Source organism: Nannospalax galili, unplaced genomic scaffold, assembly GCF_000622305.1.
Source record: "Nannospalax galili isolate Female #2095 unplaced genomic scaffold, S.galili_v1.0 scaffold115, whole genome shotgun sequence".
Taxonomy (NCBI): Eukaryota; Metazoa; Chordata; class Mammalia; order Rodentia; family Spalacidae; genus Nannospalax; species Nannospalax galili.
The window spans coordinates 554,706-576,897 of record NW_008340588.1 but is presented as its reverse complement, the minus strand read 5'-3'; the positions used below and the strand labels follow the sequence as shown (position 1 = coordinate 576,897).

The 22,192-nt window shown below is 40.4% G+C and overlaps 1 protein-coding gene across 1 annotated transcript in view; it reads right to left on the bottom strand.

The window, feature by feature from the left end:
* Dnah7 (dynein axonemal heavy chain 7) overlaps positions 1-7,662 on the bottom strand; it is a 285,457-nt gene extending 277,795 nt beyond the window's left edge. The window contains exons 1-2 of the mRNA XM_008835602.2: positions 7,191-7,662; positions 2,085-2,147 (exon numbers count right to left, since the gene is read on the bottom strand). Coding sequence (XP_008833824.1) covers positions 2,085-2,147; positions 7,191-7,205 — 78 coding nt within the window. The 5' untranslated portion in view covers positions 7,206-7,662. The remainder of the gene's footprint in view (positions 1-2,084; positions 2,148-7,190) is intronic.
* Positions 7,663-22,192: the final 14,530 nt, after the last annotated feature.

The following is a 22,192-nucleotide window of genomic DNA, read 5'->3' as shown; positions in this document are numbered from 1 at the left end:
CGGGGGACGTGAATTTATCTGGGATTCACGTCTGGGACCCCCTTATCCTTTCACGGGAGTCTTTTAGCGGCGAGCACCCTGTGGCTCTTACTTGCTCGACCTGTGCCTGTGGGGCTTTTAGTGGCTAGAGAGAAAGGAAGATATAGAAAGACCATCCTGTCTCCACCCGTGTGGGCAGTCGGGGTCTGCCAAGAGGGCTAAGAGCCTTTGGTTTACGTCAGGGAGTGGCCCTGACCAGAAAACCTCAATTGCTCCTTCGCCTTTAACGGTCCCTCGCGAAGACTGGATCAAGAATAAAAGAGAGACAGAAAAGACAGAGAAAGCTTAAAATAGAGAGTGTAGAGAAAAATACAAAACTAGATGTTTTCTTAAAATACTAATATACTATTAAGTGCACACACACCATGTTATATCACATTCAAATGGACCAGTCCTTCTTACATTCAGACACATACAGCACTCACCATTCTTGCTTTCTGGATCCCCAAATACAGATACAAACAGACAACAGAAAACCTCGGCGTGCTCTCTGATTCAAAACTGAAAGTACAGACTGGGAGGGGAATAGCCAAGCCAATTTCCCTTCTCCTGAGGTGAGGAGACACTATCTTCCTCACTTCATATCACTCTGGTCACTAGGGCCAGAGTGCTGGAACCTGGGGTCTCTGGGCACGTCTGCCACTCTCCTTGGTTCCCAGAATACAGACATAAAGGTCTTGTACAGGCACAACTGTTCAGATGGAACGTTCCCAGAGCAGGAAATGACTGACAGACATTAAGACCAAGACAAACCACAAGACAAATATTCTTACCTCCTGCTGATCTGAGGAAATGGGTCTGGGGGCGGGGGCGACCGAATCCCGGACGAGCCCCCAAATGTAGGACACCCCCCCCCGCCGACTGGGGTACCCTACGTTCTCGGGAGGTCGCACCCCAATAACTCAGTCCTCAAACCAGAAGATGCGATAGCAAGAGGTTTTATTATTTCATCTATAGATGGTATTCAGTTTAGAAGCTGGGTTATATAGACAGAAACCACAAACCACAAGCAGTAGGAGGGGCTGGTATTCAGTTCGGAGGGGCTATTCAGGTCACAATAGGAGTACTTGGTTACATGGTTACAGCAGAAATGGGAGGGGGATTTTTCAGGTATTTTTCCAGCTTAAGGAAGCATGAAAAGGTCATCTTTTCTTCTCTACAGTTAGAACTATTTTCCTTTTACTTCCTTGTACAGTTTCCCAGAATATAGCCTGGGAGACTTAGTTTCAATTTACTTTAATCTGGGGGTCTCTGACTTGATTCCATCACAACATTTTCAGTTTTACAATTTGTTAATTTTTAAAAGAAAAATATCTATTTCGATTCTTTGATTTGTGAGCTGGAAAACTTAAAGTAGATATTCATAGAAGAAAGCTACAATTATATTTAACTTGTAAAATACTTGGTATTAGCAATACAAATAGACTGACAATTAAAACATATGCTTTGAAATGTTTGAGATTATTCACTTAAACCCAGCTCCTGGGAGTCATAAGAGTGAAAATCAAAGGTATTAAATCCAACATAATTACTAAATGGTGAATTTTACTATAGTGAAATCTAACTTGCCCAGCACGTTGTTAACGGGCAATACTTATTAACTGCCTTATCCATAAACAATGATAATGTATAGTCAAAATAATGAAAACAGAATCCAAGATCTACAAAATCTTTTGTAGCATACAGCCTTTTAGTACTGGAAGAGGCATCTCTTCAGACATCACCAAATCTTTTTCATCACAACCTTAGAAAGACGGTTTCAGAGAGGTGACAAAAATGTAGATAATGCCCTCATTTTCTGACTCCAACACTGATCTTCCTCTGCAAGTCCATTTGGGAATTCTTTTACTCAGAATTCTCAAATAGTCCATCCATGCTAGGAAATTATTGATGCAATGATTTCATTAGAGTGTTTTTCCTAAGGTAAGTGCCACATAGAATTTTCCTTCAGAACAAACTCTAAAGGAACACAGAATTTGAAATCAGGCAATAGAAATCAATACTATCATAATAGAATAAAGAACTATGATATATTGACAAATTACCATAGACAACTGTGGTAGGAATCTCACTGGGGTCTTGGATTTTTCTTTACCAGATACTTTATCCTGTGTGGAAAAAAAAATGAAAAAAAAACAAACCTGTTTACTCATTAATGATAACGTTGATTCACTAAGTCAAATTTTGCAATGTTTACTGTAAAGTAAAGCAAGTAACATTCAAAATAATCTAAAACAAAATTTACAGATAGTATGGTCTTATCTGTGGAAAATCGTATAATACACAAAGACATTAGAATTCATTCGGAAAGGCTGCAATATACAAAATACACACACACATACACACACATACACAAAATTTCTAGACAGTAGTAATAAACACTTCTAGATGAAATCAAGACACAATTTCAGTGCTGGTGAGATAGCTCAGCAGGTAAAGGCACTTGCTACCAAGCCTGAGGACCTCAGTTGATACCCATAGAGTGAAAAGAGAGACCCAACTCATGCAAGTCATCCTCTCACTTTCACTCATGTGCTTAGGAATAAATATAGCAAAAAAGTTTAAAACTTGTGCAATTAAAATGACAAAGTATTATTAAAAAATAAAACCTTAATAAGTATTAAAGCATTTGAACGTAAGTTCTCATGTATGCTAGGCAAGCAATCTACCACTAAGCTATATCCTGACTCCAAATAATTTATGAATAGGAAATGCATCTATTTACAATAATTTTGTGAAAGTTGTACCTACTTATAAAAAGTTCTATGAAAGTTACAGTGCAGTTCATGTTCTTGCCATTGCAAGTCTCTGAGTCTCACACAGTTCACTGATCCCCTCAGCCCGAGAATGTCCATGGCATTGTGCTGCTATGAATATGTACGTGCCTCATCATCCATATGTGCTCTCTGAACCTCAGCTGTGCCTCTGCAAATGGTCTCTTTATAAATATTCTTTAATTTTAGGTGTGCCATTTGGGATCCTAATATAACGTCTATTCCGCAATGAAATTACTAAATAGTCTAGGTCCTTCTTAAATAGTCTAGCTTTGGTTTAGGTTTCTCTTTGTTGGTTTTCATCTACTTGCTTTACATAATCTAAGAGTTAGCCATGGTGTGTATTAGTTAATTTTCTATTGCTGTGATAAAACACCATGACCACAAGAACTTATAAAAGGAAGAGTTTATTAGAACTTATGGTTCCAAAGGGTTAGAGTCCATAATGGCAAGGGAGGCATGATGGCAGAGATGGCCAGAGCAGAAAGCTGAGCACTCACATCTTCAAGCAGGCTTAGGAAGCATAGAGAGACAGAAAAACTGGCAAGGCTTAAGAACTCTCAAAGTGCACTCCCAGTGACTTGCTTTCTCCAACTAGGTCACACCTCCTAAAACCTCCCAAAACAGTGCCATCACCTGGGGACAAAATGTTCAAATACTTGGAGCCAAGGGGGACATTCTCATTCAAACCAGCACACATGTGGGCAAATGTTTCTAGTTAAATTGACAATAACATCTCAAAATTTAATAGGGTTGCTGGATATAATATTATATACCCAGCACTTGGGAGGCTGAGAAATGAGGATTATATGAGTTCAAGGTCAGCCTCAACTACACAGTAAGACCTTGTCTGAAAAATAAAACTTAATAAGGTTGGCTCAAACATTAGTGTCACACATTTGAGTTGTGGCTGATAAAACTGCCACTATAGTAGCGGTCTCACAGCAAATTTTTTCAAGCCTACCTCTTTTTCAAGTTATGATATTAAAAAGATATGATGAAGGAGAACAGGGTGAGTATCAGAGACATGAAACTTGATTCTATGACTTTAAAGAGACTGCTGAGGCACAGAAAGGCTGCCAGCATTTTCTCTTCTCTGCCTACAAGCCGTAGTCAGTTTGTGAGGAATACTTTACGTATTCCTTTACACCTCTGAAAGTTCTTCAACTGAAGCTCTAAATGTCTTAAGTTTTAACTAGTTTTAAAAGTGAAATGAGCAATTGCAGAAGTCTTATATTTCTCTTTAAATACCTAACTTAAGAGAAAAATCCAGACTGCTATTTCTGAAAAATGCCATGTCCCTCTCAACCTTCCACTAATGAGATGAATATGTTAAAACCTCCTCAGTAAATACAATTCTGCCACCTTCTCGCGTCTTCAAATGGAATGAATACATAAGTAAATGTCACGTTAAAATGGAATTTCCAAAAATTTAATCCATTCTATTTGTTTTAGATTAAAGTATAAAAACTTTCATCTTTTCAAAAGGAAAACTGTACTGTAAATTAGCATACAAGAAAGCATCAAGATGAATTTTAAAATTACAAAATAACCAAAACAGTGACAGAGGGCCCTCTGCTGTTTAAAAAGGGTGTGTAGAAGATGAGGATAATCCTAGATGGGCTAATAATGTCCATTCTTGGTGATTCCAAGGGCTCTTCAATTAAGTATGGCCATTTTGGAGGTTGTCGGTTTTGGAGGGTATCATTTCCCTGGATTGCTTTTATAAAGATAAAGCAAAACTTCAGACTTGACTTCCAGTAACTTTTTTCCCTAGTGACTGCTCTTTAAGTTACAGATGGCTAAGTTGGGAGAATTATGAAAAATAGCCATTCAGGAATACTACTGTAAATTTAATAAAGATGTATTTTAGATTTTGACAGTATATGATATGGTTCCATGACTGAGTCAAAGACTGATTTTTGTTAAGAAGTACTTTGATTACAATAGCACACAGGAAAAATTTACTAGCAAAGTCTAATAATTGCTCAGATATTTTTAGCTACGTGTATCTGAAATTTAGGGGGCTCTTTGCTTGCTGGCTTGTTATTTTACTACTAATTACTAACTATATTTTAATGTGTTAATCAAAGTGTTTGTTCTTGGTTCTTAATTATATATTTCAAAAAAGTATTGAAATCAAAATTTCTTAAGCATTCAGATCCATTATTTACTTAATGAATTTAGGGCTTGATATTTTCTCCTAGAAATCTATAACCCAATAGATAGCTGTTATGGTTTGGATATTGCATGTTTCCCCCCAAACCTCAGGTGTTTTGAAGGGTACTTCCAGTTGGTGATAGTATAGAGAGGTGATTGGACTGTGAAGATGCTAGCTTCATCAATAAGTTTAACTAGCTCATGTCTAAATGGGCTATTAGAAAGTGGGGCAGAGTTGGAGGAAGAAGGCTGCAGGAGGTCTGCTTTTGAAGATTAGACCTTTCTCTAGCCCCTTCCTCAGCATTCTCTGCTTCCTGGCTGCCATAATGTGAACAGCTTTCCTCTGCCATGTTCTTCCTGCCATGGTACAGTGCTTTGCTATAGGGTCCAGAAACACCCAAGCAACCTCTAAAATCAAAGTCAAAAATAACCCTTCCTCCCTCAAGTTGTCTTGCCCATGTCACAGCAACAAAAACTGACTAGCATAAAGGGGGGTTAAATAGTTGTGTGTGTGTGTGTGTGTGTGTGTGTGTGTGTGTGTGTTGTATGTGAATGCTGTATGTGCATGTGCGGGGGGTACCCACATCCATGTGCAGAACAGAGAGGAGGACATAGAGTGTCCTACTCAATCACTCTCTGCCTTAATACTTTGAAACAGGGTCTCTCACTGAACCTGGAGCTAAGCTTGTGGCTTACACACACACACACACACACACACACACACACACAGTGCTGGGATTTACAGACAAGCTCATTCTTGCTGGGCCTTTTAAGTGGTTGCTGAGGATTTTAACTTAGGTTCTCATTGTTTGCACATCTACCTCTTAACCACTGAACTATCTCCCCAGCCCCTAAATAAGGTTTTATCAGCATTTCCACAACAAATTCAACTTACAAAAGAAAGTATTATAAAGTAATGAAAAAGTAGGAAGTGAAACAAAACTTGCAAACTTTAAAACAGCTTCTTATTCAGTTTGCTTACAGAGTCCTTTTCTCACTCATCACAGGGTAGACAGCTGGAGGTTTTCTTTACACCTCAGAAGTGTGCTGGCATAAATGTTGACCGATGTCCTGTACTACCCCGTTAGTCTTAAGTTCAACAAAGATAGACTTTTTTTTTTCTTTTTAAAATAGTTATTGCTTCAGGCGTGGGCCGCAGGCCTTTAATCCCAGGCCTTTAATCCCAGACCTTTAATCCCAGGCCTTTAATCCTCTGGAAGGCAGAGGCAGGCAGATCTCTGTGAGTTCAAGGCCAGCCTGGTCTACACAGTGAGTTCAGGTCAGCTGGGGCTACAGAGAGAGCCTGTCTCAAAAAGACAAAGAAAAAAAAGCATAGTTACTGCAACATGCATCTTTTAATCTATTGCATGCCACAGGAATATTTTCTTCAGTGTTTGCCACTTTACGAAGCCTTTTCATGTGTAATATCCTATAACATAACTATGATGTAGCATAGTATTTTTCTCTTGTTTAAATTTCAGAGCTTAAAAGGAAGTTGTTCTGACTTTCCTTCTCTGCATAAGAGACTTAAATTAGGTTTAGGAAGACTGAGAGCCTATAATCTCAGCACTCAGGAGGCTGAGGCAAAGGGACTGCTGTAAATTCGAAGCCACCCTGGTCTAAATAGCGAGTTCCAAGCCAGCAGGGGACTACATAATGAGTCTCTGTCCCCAAGAATTAAAACGAAAGAAATAAAAAGAAAGGAAAAAGTCTAAGTGATTTGTCTGAAATTAGCAGAGCCCACGCCCACAGCAACATCCTGCCCAGCTTGCAACACCGCCGCAGAGCAGCTGGGGTCGCTGTGGGGCTAGTTTCCAGGGCTGGTGCAGCGCGGCGCAGTGTTCTGTTGTTAGGACGACAGCAGGGGCCAGGGAAGGGAACCAATCAAGGTACTCAATACCTGGGAGGAAGGAGGGGAAGGAGGAGAAGGGGAAGGAGGAAAAGCAGGGGAAGAAGGGGGGAAGGAGGTGGAAGAAGGGGAAGGAAGAGAGAAGAAGAGGACGACAGGAAGGAGGGGAAGGAGATGGAAGGAAGGACACGGAAGGAGGGGAAGGAGGTGGACCGAGCCGGAGGAGCTGCGCTGCGCAGGTCCCCGCTACGGAGTTCCGATAGCCGCGACTTGCACCCCTCTGACGCCCACGCCCTGGACGGTGGCCCTGGCGACCCCGGAGGCCCCGACGACCCTGGCGGCCCGGGCCCTGGAGACGCTGCTCTCACCTGCTCGCTGCTCATGGCGGCGAGGTCTGGCCGGGTCGCGCACGGCGCCCCGGGTCGCTGCTGCGGGACACCCGGGGTCTGGAGACCAGAGACACAAGGTCCGCTGCGGATTGGCGCTCTCAGCTCGCTGAGCCTGTGCTCGCTCTGAACAGGGAGCTCTAGCGTCCCTGTAGCATTCGTTGCTAAGCAACAAGCTAGGAGGTTCCACTTCGGTCATCCGAAGCTGGGGAATCGGGCCTGGAATTGTCGGTGCGGTCCAGCAGGGGGCGCTCTTCAGGGCCTCGGTGACGTTGAACACCCTGGGCAAGCATCTGCGCTGTCCAACTGAGCTGGGTGCTCATGGACCTCGGTCTTAACCCTTCATTTAGCTTTGTCTACCCCTAGGTCTGAGGACCCGTGGCATGAAATGATCACAAATTTCATTGCTGGTGTGGACAAGCAGAGTAATGAGAAGACACTCAAGCCAGTCAACACTTTCATTATCCAGGTCCTTCCATGTCTAGTTCTGTCAATGCGTCCTGCACACTAGGAAACAACTACTAAGATATCACAAAGTGAAACTTCCAAGATTCGTTTAAATTCATATTCACATTCATAAATGATTTACTACATGAAAAATGCTGTATCAAGATACAGTTACTTAGGCACAGACTAGGGGAAGGGTTAAATAAACTAGCAGAGACAGTGAGGTGAGTCAGTACCCTGGGAGAGACAGTCTCACAGAAGACGTGGAAGTTGAGGTCTGAAGGAGGAGATATGGTCAGGCAAGGAATGTTCCAGGCAGAAAGATCATCCACCTACAGAAGCCTGGCATGGAGGATGGCCATTGGAAGAACTAAAAATGAATCTACAAGATGGGGGGCAGTAGATCTGGGTAAAGGAAGGAGGAAGAAAAACTAATGATGACCAAATCACGTCTGAATTTTAGAAAGACCACCCTAGCCTCCAAATGGTAGGGGGACAGGAGACCTGTTAGAAGGCTATTCAAGAATTCAATGAGAAATCAGAGTGGTGGCTGAAACTGGGCTAGTGGTGATGTTGGAAAGTGGAGTACAGTGAGTATATCCAGGGATGGTCAAGGGATGTTTTCATTGAGATGTGGATGTTCGAAAGGAAGGAGCTTGAGGATCACTTGTTGCTTTGGATACCTGACTGAGTGGTGGCATCATTCTCTGAGGTGGTGAAAAGAAGAGGCTAAATGGCCATTTTTTAAATCATAGAGAATTTTATTATGAGAAGGCACTAATATCATTTAAACTGACCTCAGGAGAAACTGTGTCTGCCACTATAATCAAAGATAATTTTAGCTTTTTTCTGCATCGTATCTTCATATTTCTTATGCGAATTTTAAGTTTCTGTATCACAGTAGTAATATCTTCTGATATTCATAGACCAAAACAGGTAACAAAGAAAAAAATGACCTTGAACTCCTGATCCTTCTGCCTCTTCCTCCTGAGTTCTAGAATTAAAGGAATGTGCCACCAGGCCTGGCTTGTTTTGAGGTTTTTGTTATTGCTGTGGTTGTTTTGTGGGGTTTTTTTAATTGAATTTTTGCAAATTTCATGCAATATATTTTAATCACATTTATAGTTAGAACCCCTCACCTATTTGCACCTTTCTTACAGTCACCCACCCCAGCCAGATTTCATGTACTCTGTCATGAGTAAAGTTTGTGTCCCCAAATGTCCTTCAGTGTCTGTCCATCCACTGGAGTCTGTATAACCTATCTAGCATCACATCCTTAAAGAAAACAGATTCTTCCTCTCTCTCAACAGTTATTGGTTGCCATAGTTCCTCAGCTAAGGTTGGGGCTTCTTACCCCTTCTGGACTTTTATGCTGGGGTTTTGTCTGGCTTGAGCTTGCATGTGTTAATCCACCACCTCTGGCTCTTGCAGTCTTTCTGACCCTCTTCCTCAATGATCCCTGAACCTTGGGTGGCAGAGTTTGGATATAGGTATTCTAGTCAGCCTGCACTCTGCATTCTGTTATTCTCTGCAGTTTGGCCTGTTGTGACTTTCTGAATTAATCATCACCTGTTGCATGAGGAAGCTTTGCTGGTAAGAGTTGAGAGATGACATTAATATTCTTTCCACCACAACCCCATTTCTGCTATGTTCGCTGAGCCTCAGGTGTAGAGGTTACACTGAAGATATGTCCATTGAGGCTGGGCATCTCACAGACACTTACTGTCTGTGTTTGACCAGTTGTGGAACTTTGTAATAGTCTCCATCTGTTCGGAAAAGAAGCTGCTTTGATGAGTGGGGAGAGGTGCACTTGTCTGTATATATAAGAATATGTATTTAAAATACAATAAGAAATTATGTTGGTCTAGGGATGTGACAAAAGTACTTTTTTTTCCTACGATGTATGACCTATGTAGCCATGTGTACATTGGGTTGTGTTTCATAGTACCACACGTGAGTTCCTTCCCATTAAGCGGAACTTAAGACCAATTAGACAGCTGTTGATTACCCCCGAGATAAAAGTGCCACTACTGCACCAGTACAGATTATTTGCTAAGTCTGACATTGTAGTTCATAGACTTTACAGCTGGAAGGATCATTTGTTGGTCTTCTCTCTTGGCAGTTTGCATAGCATCTTTTGATACTATGAGAGCTAGTCTTCAAGGAGGAGGCTTCCAGATCAGCCCCAGCTTGATTGTTCCAAGTTCTGTATCCAAAGTATGTCCTATCTTTAGCAATAGAGTCTTACCTTCACATTCTGGGAGGCAATCAAAGCTTATGGCAATAATCTGAGTAATTTGAGGAATCTCTTGGACTATTCGGAACAACGATTCGAAGGGAGGTTTCCTGCCTTGCACTGTTTTTTGTTATATATCCTTCAGCTATATACGTGTGTGTGTGTGTGTGTGTGTGTGTGTGTGTGTGTGTTTCAGTAGACTTTTTAATTCATATATTTCCTCTGGTTTTTCATGCCACCTAAGTGTTATTCATCTCTTCTCTCTCTCCCTTCCCCTGTATAGCCCTCCCTGATGCCCCCCCAAAGTAACCCCATTTTCCTCATTTTCTCCTTGATAACACCTGTCTCCTGATTCCTACCATCCACCTCTCTTGAAATCCTTCTTCCCCTTTATCCCCATGTTCCTTTCCATTTTCCTGACTGCTGTGGATATATACTCACAAGTAAGGATTTGTAGCTAGGATCCACAAATGAGAACATACATCATTTGTTTTTCTGAGTCGGTGTTACTTCACTTAGTATAACAGTTTCTAGTTCCATCCATTTACCTGAAAATTTCATTTCTTTTTCTCTTCTTTCTTTCTTTTTTTTTCTTCCTGTTGGAAACAGGGTTTCCCTGGAACTTGCTATGTAAACCAGGCTGGCCTCGATCTCACAATCTCAGAGATCCATCTGCATCTGCCTCCCAAGTGCTGGGATTAAAAGCATGTGCCACCATGCCCAGCTGATTTTGATTTTCTTTACCACTGAGCAGAGTTTAGTTGTGTAAATGTACCACAATTTCCATTATCCATTTATAAGTTGAGGACATTTAGGCTGTTTCCATTTTTTAGTTATTGTGAAAAGAGCAGTAACAAGCATGGATGTACAAATATCTCTGAAGTAGGATGAGTCCTTTGGATATATGCCAAGGACTAGTATAACCAGATCATACGGTAGATTTATTTTTAGATTTTTAACAGTTCTCCATACTGATTTCCACAGTGGTTGCATCAGTTTGCCAAGGAGTGGTGTAGCGGGATCATCTGGTAGATATATTTTTAGTTTTTTAAGAGGTCACCACACTGATTTTCATAGTGGTCGTACCAGTTAGTTTGCAATCCCACCAGCAGTGAATGAGTGTTGCCCTTTCCCCACATCCTTATCAGCATTTGGTGTCATTTGTTCTCTTGATCTTCTTGATGAAATCTTAAAGTAGTTTTAATTTGCATTTCTCTAATTATTAAGGATGTTGAACACTTTGAGGTATTTCTTAGCCATTTTTATTTCTTCTTTTGAGAACTCTGTTCAAATCCATAGCCCATTTTTAAATTAGGTCATCTGCTTGCTTGATTTTTTTTTAATTTCTTTGTATATTCTGGATATTAGTCCTCTGCCAGATAAGTAGCTGTTAAAGATTTTCTCCCATTCTATGGGCTTGCTCTTAACTGGATTGATTGTTTCCTTTGCAGTACAGAAGCTTTTAAGTTTAATGAGGTCCCATTTTTCAATGGTTGACCTTAATTTCTGAGTAACTGAAGTTCAGTTTGGAAAGTTATTTCCTGCACCTATATCTTGTAGGGTACTGCCTATGTTTTAACAGTTTCAGCATTTTGGTTTGATATTGAGGTCTTGGATCCATTTGGAGTTGACTTTTGTGCTGGGTGATAGATGTGGGTCTAATTTCATTTCTCCATACCTGGAGATCCAATTTTACCAGTACCAGTTTGTCAAAGATGTTGTCTTTTCTCCAGGGTGTATTATTGCACCTTTGTCAAATATCAGGTAGCTGAAATTGCATGCACTCGTGTTTGAGTTTTCTATTTTGTTACATTGATCTACATGTCTGTTTTGTGCCAATACAGTGCTGTTTTTATGACTACAGCTCTGTATGGTATGAAATCTGGTATGGTAATCCCTCCAGCATTGATCTTTGTGTTCAGGATTGCTTTGACTATCCAGGTCTTTTGTGATTTCATATGAATTTTAAGATTTTTTTTTCTATTTCTGTGAAGACTATCATGAGGATTTTTATTGTGATTGCATTGAATTTATAAGTTGCTTTTGGTAGGATGGTCATTTTCACAATATTAATTCTACCAATCCATGAGGACAGGAGGTCTTTCCATCTCCTGGTGTCTTCCTCAATTTCTTTCTTCAAAGATTTAACATTTTTCATTGTCAAGATCTTTAATGTCTTTGGTTAGTTTTATTCCTAGATTTTTTTTTCAGGCTATTGTGACTGGGAGTGCTTATGTAATCTCTTTTATTGGTATATAGAAAGGTTAGTGAAATTGTAAATTAACTTATAATCTGCCACTTTGCTGAAAGTGTTGATCATTTTTCAAAGTTTTCTGGTGTAATTTTTGGAATCTCGTGTATAATAACATATCATCTGCAACTAGAGCTAATTCGACCTTTTTCAATTAGTAACTGTTTAATTTCTTTCTCTTGTCTTATTGCTCTAGCTAGAGTTTCAAGTGCTATATTGAAAAGGGGTGGGGATAGTGGACAGCCTTGTGTTGTTCCTGATTTTAATAGGAAGGCTTCAAGTTTTTCTCCATTTAGAATGATGTTGGCTGTGGTGTTTTCATATACAGCTTTAATTGTGTTAAGTCCAATTCTCTAGTCCATTTCTCTCTAGGACTTTTATCATTAATGCCTTCTGAATTTTGCCAGAGGTTTTTTCTGCATCTCTTGAAATTACCTATAATTTTTGTCTTTAAGTCCATTTATATGATTTATTACACTTATTAACTTATGTATATTGAACCATCCCTGCATCTCTTGAATAAAATCAACTTGATCATGGTGGATGTTCTTTTTCATATGTGTTTGTATGTGATTTGTAAGTATCTTGTTGAGAATTTCTTGCATTTATACTCACTAGGGATATGGGCCTATAGTTTTCTTTTTTTGTTGTGTCTTAATAGTCCTGGTTGGGGAAGCATGGCAGGAGGCAGCCAGAGTGGAAAGCTGAGCCCTCACTTCAAGCTTGGTCATTTTTAAGCAGGCACAGGAAGCAGAGAGTGAAGCAAACTGGAAGTCCTGGGGGGCACTTATTCCTCGGGGGTGGGGGCATGCTGCAGAAAATTGTCATGGAGAGTTAGCAACAGAGAGGGCACTGCAGAGAGCTAGCTGGGGAGGGAGAAACATTGGCACAAGTTTGGCAGCCGCAGGGTAGAAAAAATGGCCCTCGTTCTCGTCTGCTTGGATTCGAGAGGGGGCATTTACCGACCGAGACTGTGGACCCATGAGGCATGGGCAGAAGCTAATGGAGACTCTGGGTGGAGCATGGAAGCCATCTGGAACAGCGGGCCACTGAGCCACAGCGTGGAACAGGGCACCAGGTATTTGCCTTTGTAAGTTACTCTATTTCCCCTACCCAGGATATTAACTATGAAAAATTCAGATAAAGATGTGTTATATGGTTTGTCTAATAGTGCCAGGAGCCTGGGAGCCTCAGAGAACTCAGGTGACAGCTTTGAACTCTCAGAGCCCATTCCCCAGTGCTGTATTTCCTAAACTTCCACAGCCCACCAGCTGGGGCCAAGTCTTCAAATATTTGGACCTTATGAGGGACATTCTCATTCAAACCATCACACTCACAGTTGGTAAGAACCTGTACTGGAAAACAGGATATGTAATTGAAAGAAATGGGTCCACATCTCCTTGAGTGCAAAACCAAAAAGCACAACCAGAAGGTAAACTGTTTAGAAAGCTGCATTACCTGCAGACCGTATGGAAAGCAGTGGAGCTGCTTTAAAAGCAATGCCTTTCCTGAACAAAGGAAGCATGGGGGATTTGGGAGCTACACATATTCACATAGGAAGGCGTTGGGGGTTGGCACACTTCTGAGCATGTTCAGTTTAAGGCCATAATTAAAGAGGGAAAGGCGGCAAACACATTTCTACATTCCTGAGCTTGCCCAGCTCAAGAACACAAAGGTGGCGGACAGTATGCTTCTGGGCATGCTCAGTTCCAGTGTGTGTGTGTGTGTGTGTGTGTGTGTGTGTGTGTGTGTGTGTTGTATGTGTGTATGACATTTTGGTCATCCATTCCTCTGGTGGTGAGTACCAAGACTGATTCCATAACTATCGTGAACAGTACCTCAAAAAACACAAATGTACAAGTATCTCCATTCTATGTTGACTTAGACTCCTTTGAGTATGTACCCACCAATCCTGTAGTTGGAGCATATGATTATGCTTTTAGGTTTTTTCTTTTCTTTTCTTTCTTTTCTTTTTTAGGAATCTCCATGTTGATTTCTATCGCAATGCTATAATTTTAAATTCCCTTGGGGTCAGAGAGATAGCTCAGTTGATAAAGGTACATTCTGCACAAGCCAAGAGATCTGAGTTCACTCCTTGGAACCCACATAAAGGTGAAAGAAAAGTAAATGACTCCACGAAGTTGTCCTCTGACCTCCACATGTGCTCCATGGTACATCCACCCCCACACCCCCACACCCCCCACAATAAATAAAAATAAAAATTTTTAATTCCTGCCAACACTATGTAAGGATTATGCATCCTTGCCAACATTTTGTTGTTGTTGTTGTTTTGGTTTTTGAGACAGAGTCTCACTATGTAGCCCTGGCTGGCCTGGAACTTGCCAGGTAGATCAGGCTGGCCTGGATCTCAGAAATCTTCCTACCTTTGCCTCCTGTGTGCTAGATTAAAGGCACGATGCTCTGCCAGTAAAGTATTTTAATGAGCCCAGTTTACTGTTGTTTCCTCAAAAAGTGAACCAGGACGGCTTGGTGACCTTCATTGTTTCTTCTAAATTTTCTCTGGAGTCTTAGCAGAAATAAATAAAGATGACAACCTTGAAAGTATGTTAATATATGATTTTTGTCTCTAGAAGTGCCTGCTAACAGATAAACACCAAAGACCTCATTTCCCAAATCTGGAAAGTAGAAATGGAGACCAGGGAGACAGCCTGCAGCCAGCTCGGGAGGGAAGAGTAGGGTTCTGAGAATGGGTTGAAGATTCAGTTGTTACTGTGACATACCCCAACCAAAGGCATGAAAAAATTTGAGAGTCAGTAGAGCATAGAAGTTTGAACCATCCAAGCAGAAGTTTTCAAAAGAAAACTTAGAATATTAGAAAGGAAAAACTTACCATAAGGACTTACCCCACAGGCAGTGAGCAGGAGAGGTGAAGGGATGGTCAGCGTAACTGCCAAGGTGATGCCCCAAGAACTTCTCCCCACAGTCCCAGGAACTGAATGTTCTTAGTAGAAGCCATCATCATCTAGACAGCTTCACGGAGGGTCACAGCCCACGTGAGCAGGCTCATCTATGGATCAATAACAGCACTGGATAGAGAGGAGCCTGAGAACATGCCACTGGCCTTCAGTGATTTCTCACCCATAAGCACAATGTCCTTTGCCTATGTCCTTTAGGTCCTTTGATCTCCGGCCACAAGCCCCAATCTAGTTGTCATGCAGACATCAGGCTAGTCTGACTTTCTGTGTTGCCTCTGCTAGACCTCCATTCATAGCTCCCCTGGGGTCAACTTCTCATTTGCAGAATCCTGTTTCTAAGTCTGTCTTTGGCAGGGCATTTTGTCAGAATTATGGAAAGAAAACAGTTTTATGAAATTGGCAAAGTTGCTGCTTTTGTATTTGTCAGCGGCTCTGCTCTCTCTGCGAGTCAGAAAGAATATGGCCCAGGGCTGGGTGCCCACAGGAATTCTCATGTAGGCAGCAATGTCAGGAATTGAAAACTGACATGAAAGAATTAGACAAAGTAATCTCTTCTCCTCACTATTCAGGTTGAGACCAGCTCGAAATTGGGACAGGCACCAGCATATTTTTCAAAGTAAAATTTAGATATATGTTCTTGTACCATTGCTCACAAGTGCTAGAAAAGCATTTCCTGTCACCTCTCATAGAGAGTCCCTTAGATGCTTAGTTGCTTTGCTTGGGTAGAACTTGCAATATACTCCTAACTTATGTATAAATATGGAAGTACATTGTAAGTAAAGGTATATGGGAACCAAAGCTGGTTCTCCCAGACAACCAACGTTGAAAGACTAAATGGAAACTAGAAATTGACTTCCTATTTTAGTTCCTTAAGTGTCGAGTTCAGTTGGATTTGTGATCCTGTGCTCTGTTTGGAATATTTTTTTGTTGTTTACTTTTGTTAGTAAAATAGTTTATTAAATATGAATGAATACTAGCTAAAGGATTGTATACTTAAATTTATGTTTATTCTAAGAGGCTATTTTAATAAAAGGCTTCATTTTCTTTTATGCCTTTAGAATATATTGTGTTAATAATCTCTGCACTTGGTGGTGGAGGCCAGAGTATCAGGAGTTCAAGGCCAACCTCAGCTAGATATACATTTGGGGACCAGCCTAGGCTACAGGAAATCCTGTCTAAATAAATAAATAAATAAATAAATAAATAAATAAATAAATAAATAGATAGATAGATAAAAAGTGAGATGGCTCAGCAGCTAAAGATGCTTGCCACCAAGCCTGATGACCTTGGTTCAATCCCCAGATCCCACATGGTAGAATAGAACCTACTCCCAAAAGCTGTCCTCTGACCTACACACATACACACACACACACACTGAAATAATTGTTAAAAATAAGCCATACTGTCTAACCTTCAGCCACTACTGAGTTCTGACTTTTATGTGGCTTCCTACTATCACTTTCATTTTGTACCTCTTGTTTTTGAAACCATGGACATGTGGAAGAAGCAAGGAGTTGCTGGTATTTCTCCTTCCTCTGAGAAACCATGAGCTGAAATGAGGCAATGACAGAAGCAGGAAGGCTGACCTGGAACCTACTAGAGAAGGCCAGGGAGGTAGCTATGGTGACACAAAGGTGCTTGAGTCCAGTGGTGGAGATAGAAGGGAGACATATCAGAGATGCACTTTGGAGAAGAAACAGATGGGACTTGCTGATGTACGAGATGTAAGAGTTGAGACTAAGGTGGAAAACACCTGTTACAGTTTGTTTGTTTGTTTGTTTGTTTGGTTGGTTGGTTGGTTGGTTTTTTCTGTCTGAGCTATTTGGTAGATGGTAATGCCTTTAAAATGAAGAAGGCAGAGAGGTCATGATGGAAGGTGAAAGGAATGAAAATATCAATGTTTGATATGTTGAGTTCGAGACACCTACTAGATGGCCAAGAAAGATGTTGGAGAGAACAGAAGCTATACAACTCTGGATGTATCACTGGTCAGATAGATTGGAATATAGCTTGGAAGTTCATCCAAAATGGTGTGACTGAAGCAATGAGACAGGGGACACCACCGTTAAGAGGCAGAAAAGAAAGAGAGGGATAAGGGAGGGAGGGGGCGGGAAAGAGAGAGGAATGGAAGAAGAGGGAGCTAAAACGAGTTCATATTTTGGTTCCCTAAACATGAAGTTCAGTTGGATTTAAAATCTTGTGTTCTCTCTCACAGTCTTGGTGTTTCATTATTAATTGTTCGTTTTGTCACTGAAATGATTTCATTAGGGAGAGTGGGAGGGAAAAAGGTAGTTCAAGGACTAAGAACTAAGGCTCTTATTTTCTCTTTCCGGAAACTTAAAATTGAAAAAAAAAAAATCACAAAATTTTCAACTCTAACAAAGTTATACAAGTACAAAGTCAGGTTACAACAGATAATGTTGATACAAAAGAACCTTGCAAAATGGGGTTGGAAATTCATGCTGTGGTATTTGTTTATGAAAACACTGAGCTATAAGTGGACCGATTCCTGTAAAAACAAACAGCGGTGTTGCTTTATTACCACATGTTGTTGACCTTCTGCTAATCACAACCAGAGAAATGTAAGTGGCTGCATTGTTTTCTTTGAACACTAGAGGGAGATATATTCACTTGCATTTCAGGAAGAAAGGCATTTTTTTTTTTAATAGAACTCTTAACAAAATATGGAATATTTCAAATTCTGATAACTTTTCAAGAAACACAGCCATGTATGAAGACTGGAGAAAATGACATGTTTAAAAAATAAACTGACTTGTCAGGCCAGGATTTACTTCTAGGCTACTTTGGAAACGGCATGCTGTACTTTCAGGCGATTCCATAACTCATTTTCCTCCTGGGCAATGTGAAGGGGAAAAAAAAATTAGACAAATAAGATAGTTTGCATTTGGAGAAACAAGGCGATTCCATAACTCATTTTCCTCCTGGGCAATGTGAAGGGGAAAAAAAATTAGACAAATAAGATAGTTTGCATTTGGAGAAACATCAGGTCTTCCTCCCTGGGTATTCAGATAATTTGCACACAGTAAGTTAAAGTGTCCAAAGTTTGGAGAGACCTCCATCCGTGGCTGGCAAGAGGTACTGTCCTTCATCACGTCCCCTCCTCGCCTGTCAGGTGGCCAAAAGGTCACTGGCACAAGGTTCATCCTGAACTTTTTATTTGCCCAATAAAATGCTTTTCAACTTTGCTCTGCAATCGAATAGATAATGTAAAATGCTTTTCAACTTTGCTCAGCAATCGAATAGATATGTAATGTTTTATGATTGCTTGGGGCAACTAAAAAACTTTCCCTTTACTTTGGTAATCTCTCCAAAGAACACACTGCAGATGGTTTTTGTTTTGCTCTATTTTGTTTTTTTGCTGATCAAAGGTTGAGAGTGAATCCTATCCAGTAATTCTTAGCCTGTCAAATGCTTTATTTGACCTTGTAACTAAATTTATAAATCTTTTCTGTAAGTTCAACACTGAGATGTTTCTGATAATTTAAGGGGTGTCTTCTATGTCTAAGGCAGGAGAAAAGAGATATTTTTCTGGAATTAGAGCTGGTATGAATCTAGCCTTAATCTCTGTTAGTTGGTGAAAGTGAGAAATTTATTTTATATCTCTACACTCTCGTTTCCTACTCTCTAAACTGGGATCACAACCCTTTAGAATTGTAGGGATTGATTGACACAATGTAGGGAAAGCGCCCACTTAGTTCTTATGTCAAGCAGGCATTCCAGTTTCTGTGCCTTCTGTCTAAAAGGAAAATGACCCTATACACCATATGTTCTTATGTTATGTGCTCTGAAATTATGTCAAGTGCTGGTGCTAGGTTCAGAATGTGACCTGAGCCACATTTTTAAAGAAATTTTTATTGAGCTTTTATACATTTCATACAACAGTTTTTAATCAAATTCAGACCCACTCCCTCATCCATGTCCCCTCCTCCCCTAACCTCATGTATTCTGCCATACATGTTCTGTCCTATCCAGTCAAGCATTTGTACCCAGATGTCCTTCGGTGCAAATTCATCCACTGGAGTCTAGTAACCTCCTAGAGGTCATTGGGACCTATTCTCCCCCATTCAGTAGTAATCAGTCTCCAATAGTTTCCAGATTAGGGCCAACCCACCACCCATTTCCCTTTGCCGTTTGGAATTTGCAAGGCAACAGTTTAAGACTACAGAACATGCTCAGAAATGTATTGCCCAATGCTCCACTCAATTGTGAGAGAATGGTGGACCTCCCCAAGATCCCATATGATCTATAATCAACCACTTCTAAATATGAATTTGGGAGGAGGGAGATGGGAAGGAGACAACTGAAGGTGGGTAAGGATTGTTGTCCCTAAAAGGAATAACTTTCCTTCCACCTCCACAGATGTAAATCCTATGTCTCATCTCCATAAAGGTCCAGTCCAGACCCTGCTTCCGTCCTCAGTCTAACTGGATTCACCTGTCTAATACTGTTAAATCTCCCAGTTCAATCACCTGGGAAGACATGCTTTGCATGCTACTTAGCCACTTCATTTATGTGTAGCCCCAATCAGGGAGGTTCTTATAAAACAGAAATCCTGTCCTGTGCAGTAGACACCCTCTCTCCCTCATTTCTCACACAGAAGCCCATATTCCTCTTGAAGCTTTTTTCATCACTTGATGCTATGGCTCCTAGTGCTGTGTTCCCAGCTGTGTTTTCAGCTGTGTTCTCTCACATTTGAACACTGGACTCTGGTGCCCAATTGCCTTCATGACTGTTCCTTTCATTGCCCTACTCCCCAGAGCTATAGGTCCAAAAGTTGCCTTCTTTTCCCCTTTTCATTTATTTTTACTTTCAACCTCACCAGTTTTCTAAGCTCAGTATCTTGAGATTTTATTTATTTATTTATTTATTTATTTATTTATTTATTATTTATATTATTATGTGTATGAGTGTATTGGCTGCATGTATATAAGTGCACCACAAAGGTCAGAAGAGGGCATCTGATCCCCTGCAACTGGAGTTAGAACAATTGTTCACCGCCATGTGGGTGCTGGGAATTGACAGTGGGTCCTCTGCAAGAGCAGCCAGTGCTCTTAACCACTGAACAATCTCTCCAGCCCTGACCATCTTTGCTTTGTTCTGTCCTAGAACCCAAATCCAACCATGTGTTCCTGGTACAACTCTGTCTTGCCTATCTTCCGTCTAGTCTTACTGGGCCCTGAAACCTACGTAACTATATGAGTCCTCAGTTGTCTTTCCTTGTCCCTGGCCTACTAAATGTATAAATTTAAAGGTAGGAAATACTAATGCAATCCAGAAAATTATCCATCAACTTCTTCCACTTTACCAGTCTGCCCTCTCGCCTATGAGCCTCTTCTCAATGCACTCTATGTTAGTCATCATAGAACCTCTAGTCAGACTTTGTGCCTGCACCTTTGGCAGTTTCCTTCTCCTCTACATACTTCTTGGTCTAACTTTATTCCACCCAACTCAATGGTGCTCCATCAATGAAGCTTTCTGCTCAAACATCCAACTATAATGGTCTATTATCATTTTTAAATAAGAATTCACATAGTATGATCCCCCAGTTTATTAGCATTTCTTTCCTGTATACATTAGATCATTAGCAAAGAGTAGTTTTAACTATATAGCATAATATATATTTAGTATATTTAGAATAATATACTAAAAAGATTTCAACAAATTTATAATGTTTTTCTACCTGATGCAGTCTCCATAGGATACAATTCTCGGCCTTACTGGTTGTGTTTACTTAAGCCAAATGCTTGGTAGTGGAGACAGATTAGAATATGGCTCATGCCTTTAATCCCATCTACTCAGGAGGCTGAGGCAGGAAGATTATAAATTCAAGGCCTATCTGGGCTACAGAGTAAGTTCAAAGTCAGCCTGAGCAACTTGGTAAGACCTGTCTCAAAATAAAAAGAAAAAAATATTCTGGGAATATACTTTGGTGATAGAGTGCTTGCTTATCTGAGAGGCCCTGGGTTGAATCCTCAGTAGCACAACAAAACAAGGAAGAGAAAAAGGAGGTGGAATAGAAGATAGAAGAGGTAGAAGAAGTGGAAGAGGGGAGGAGGAGGAATACCATGTAGAATCTTTGCGTTAGAGCGTGAAAGAGTCTCTGAATTGGTGCACATGGATTAAAACAATCCAAGCGATGAGCTGAAAGTCTCCATCAATTCTGGCTTGCATCATTACTGGGAAGTCATAAATCATTTTTAATGTCATTTACCTACATGAGCAATATCCTTTTTTCTAGTTTCTTTTAATATTTTCTAATTTTCTTTTAAAAACTATTTTATTTATTATTTTTAGTTTATGTGTATGAGTGTATTGCCTGCATGTATGTGTGTGTACCCATGCAATACTTGTAAAAGTCAAAATAGGGCACCCAGATCCCCTGGAACTGGAGATAGAGATGGTTGTTAGCCACCACGTGGGTGCTGAGATTTGAACCCAGGTCCTCTGCTAAAGCAGCCAGTGCTCTTAACTGCTGAACCATCTCTCCAGCCCTGTATTTTCTTGTTTTCATTGACTTTTAGTAATTTGATTATGAAAGGGTTTGATGTCATTATGTTTTATCATAATTTAAATTCATCATTTTTCTTGGATTATATAATTCATCTAATTTGCAAACTCTTTGACCAGTATTTCTTTAAATCTATATCTGTCCCAATGTATTCCCTCTACTTAAGATAGTCTGACTACATATGTTCCACTGGTCACAGGGTCTCACTCTGTAGCCCAGGATGGCCTTGAATTTGCAAACCTCCTGCTTCAACTTTCCAAATATTAAGAATTCAGGTATGTCCCATAGTGCCCAGCTTTTTCTTTTTTTAATATTTGACTTCTGTACTTTCATTTTTGTTCTGTTTTTGTTTTATACCTCAGTTTTAATAGTGTCTGTAGTTTCTGTTGACCCATCTTCAAGACTTTCTTTTGTAATGTTAAACTTAGCTTGTCATAGTTTCATTTTTTTATGTTGTACTTTTCAGTTCTAGAATTTCTATTTGATTCTCTTTTCTTTCTTTTCTTTCCTTTTTTTTTTTTTGACAGATCTCCCGGGTCTCCCTGTAGCCCAGCTGTCCTGGAACTCACTATGTAGACCAGGCTG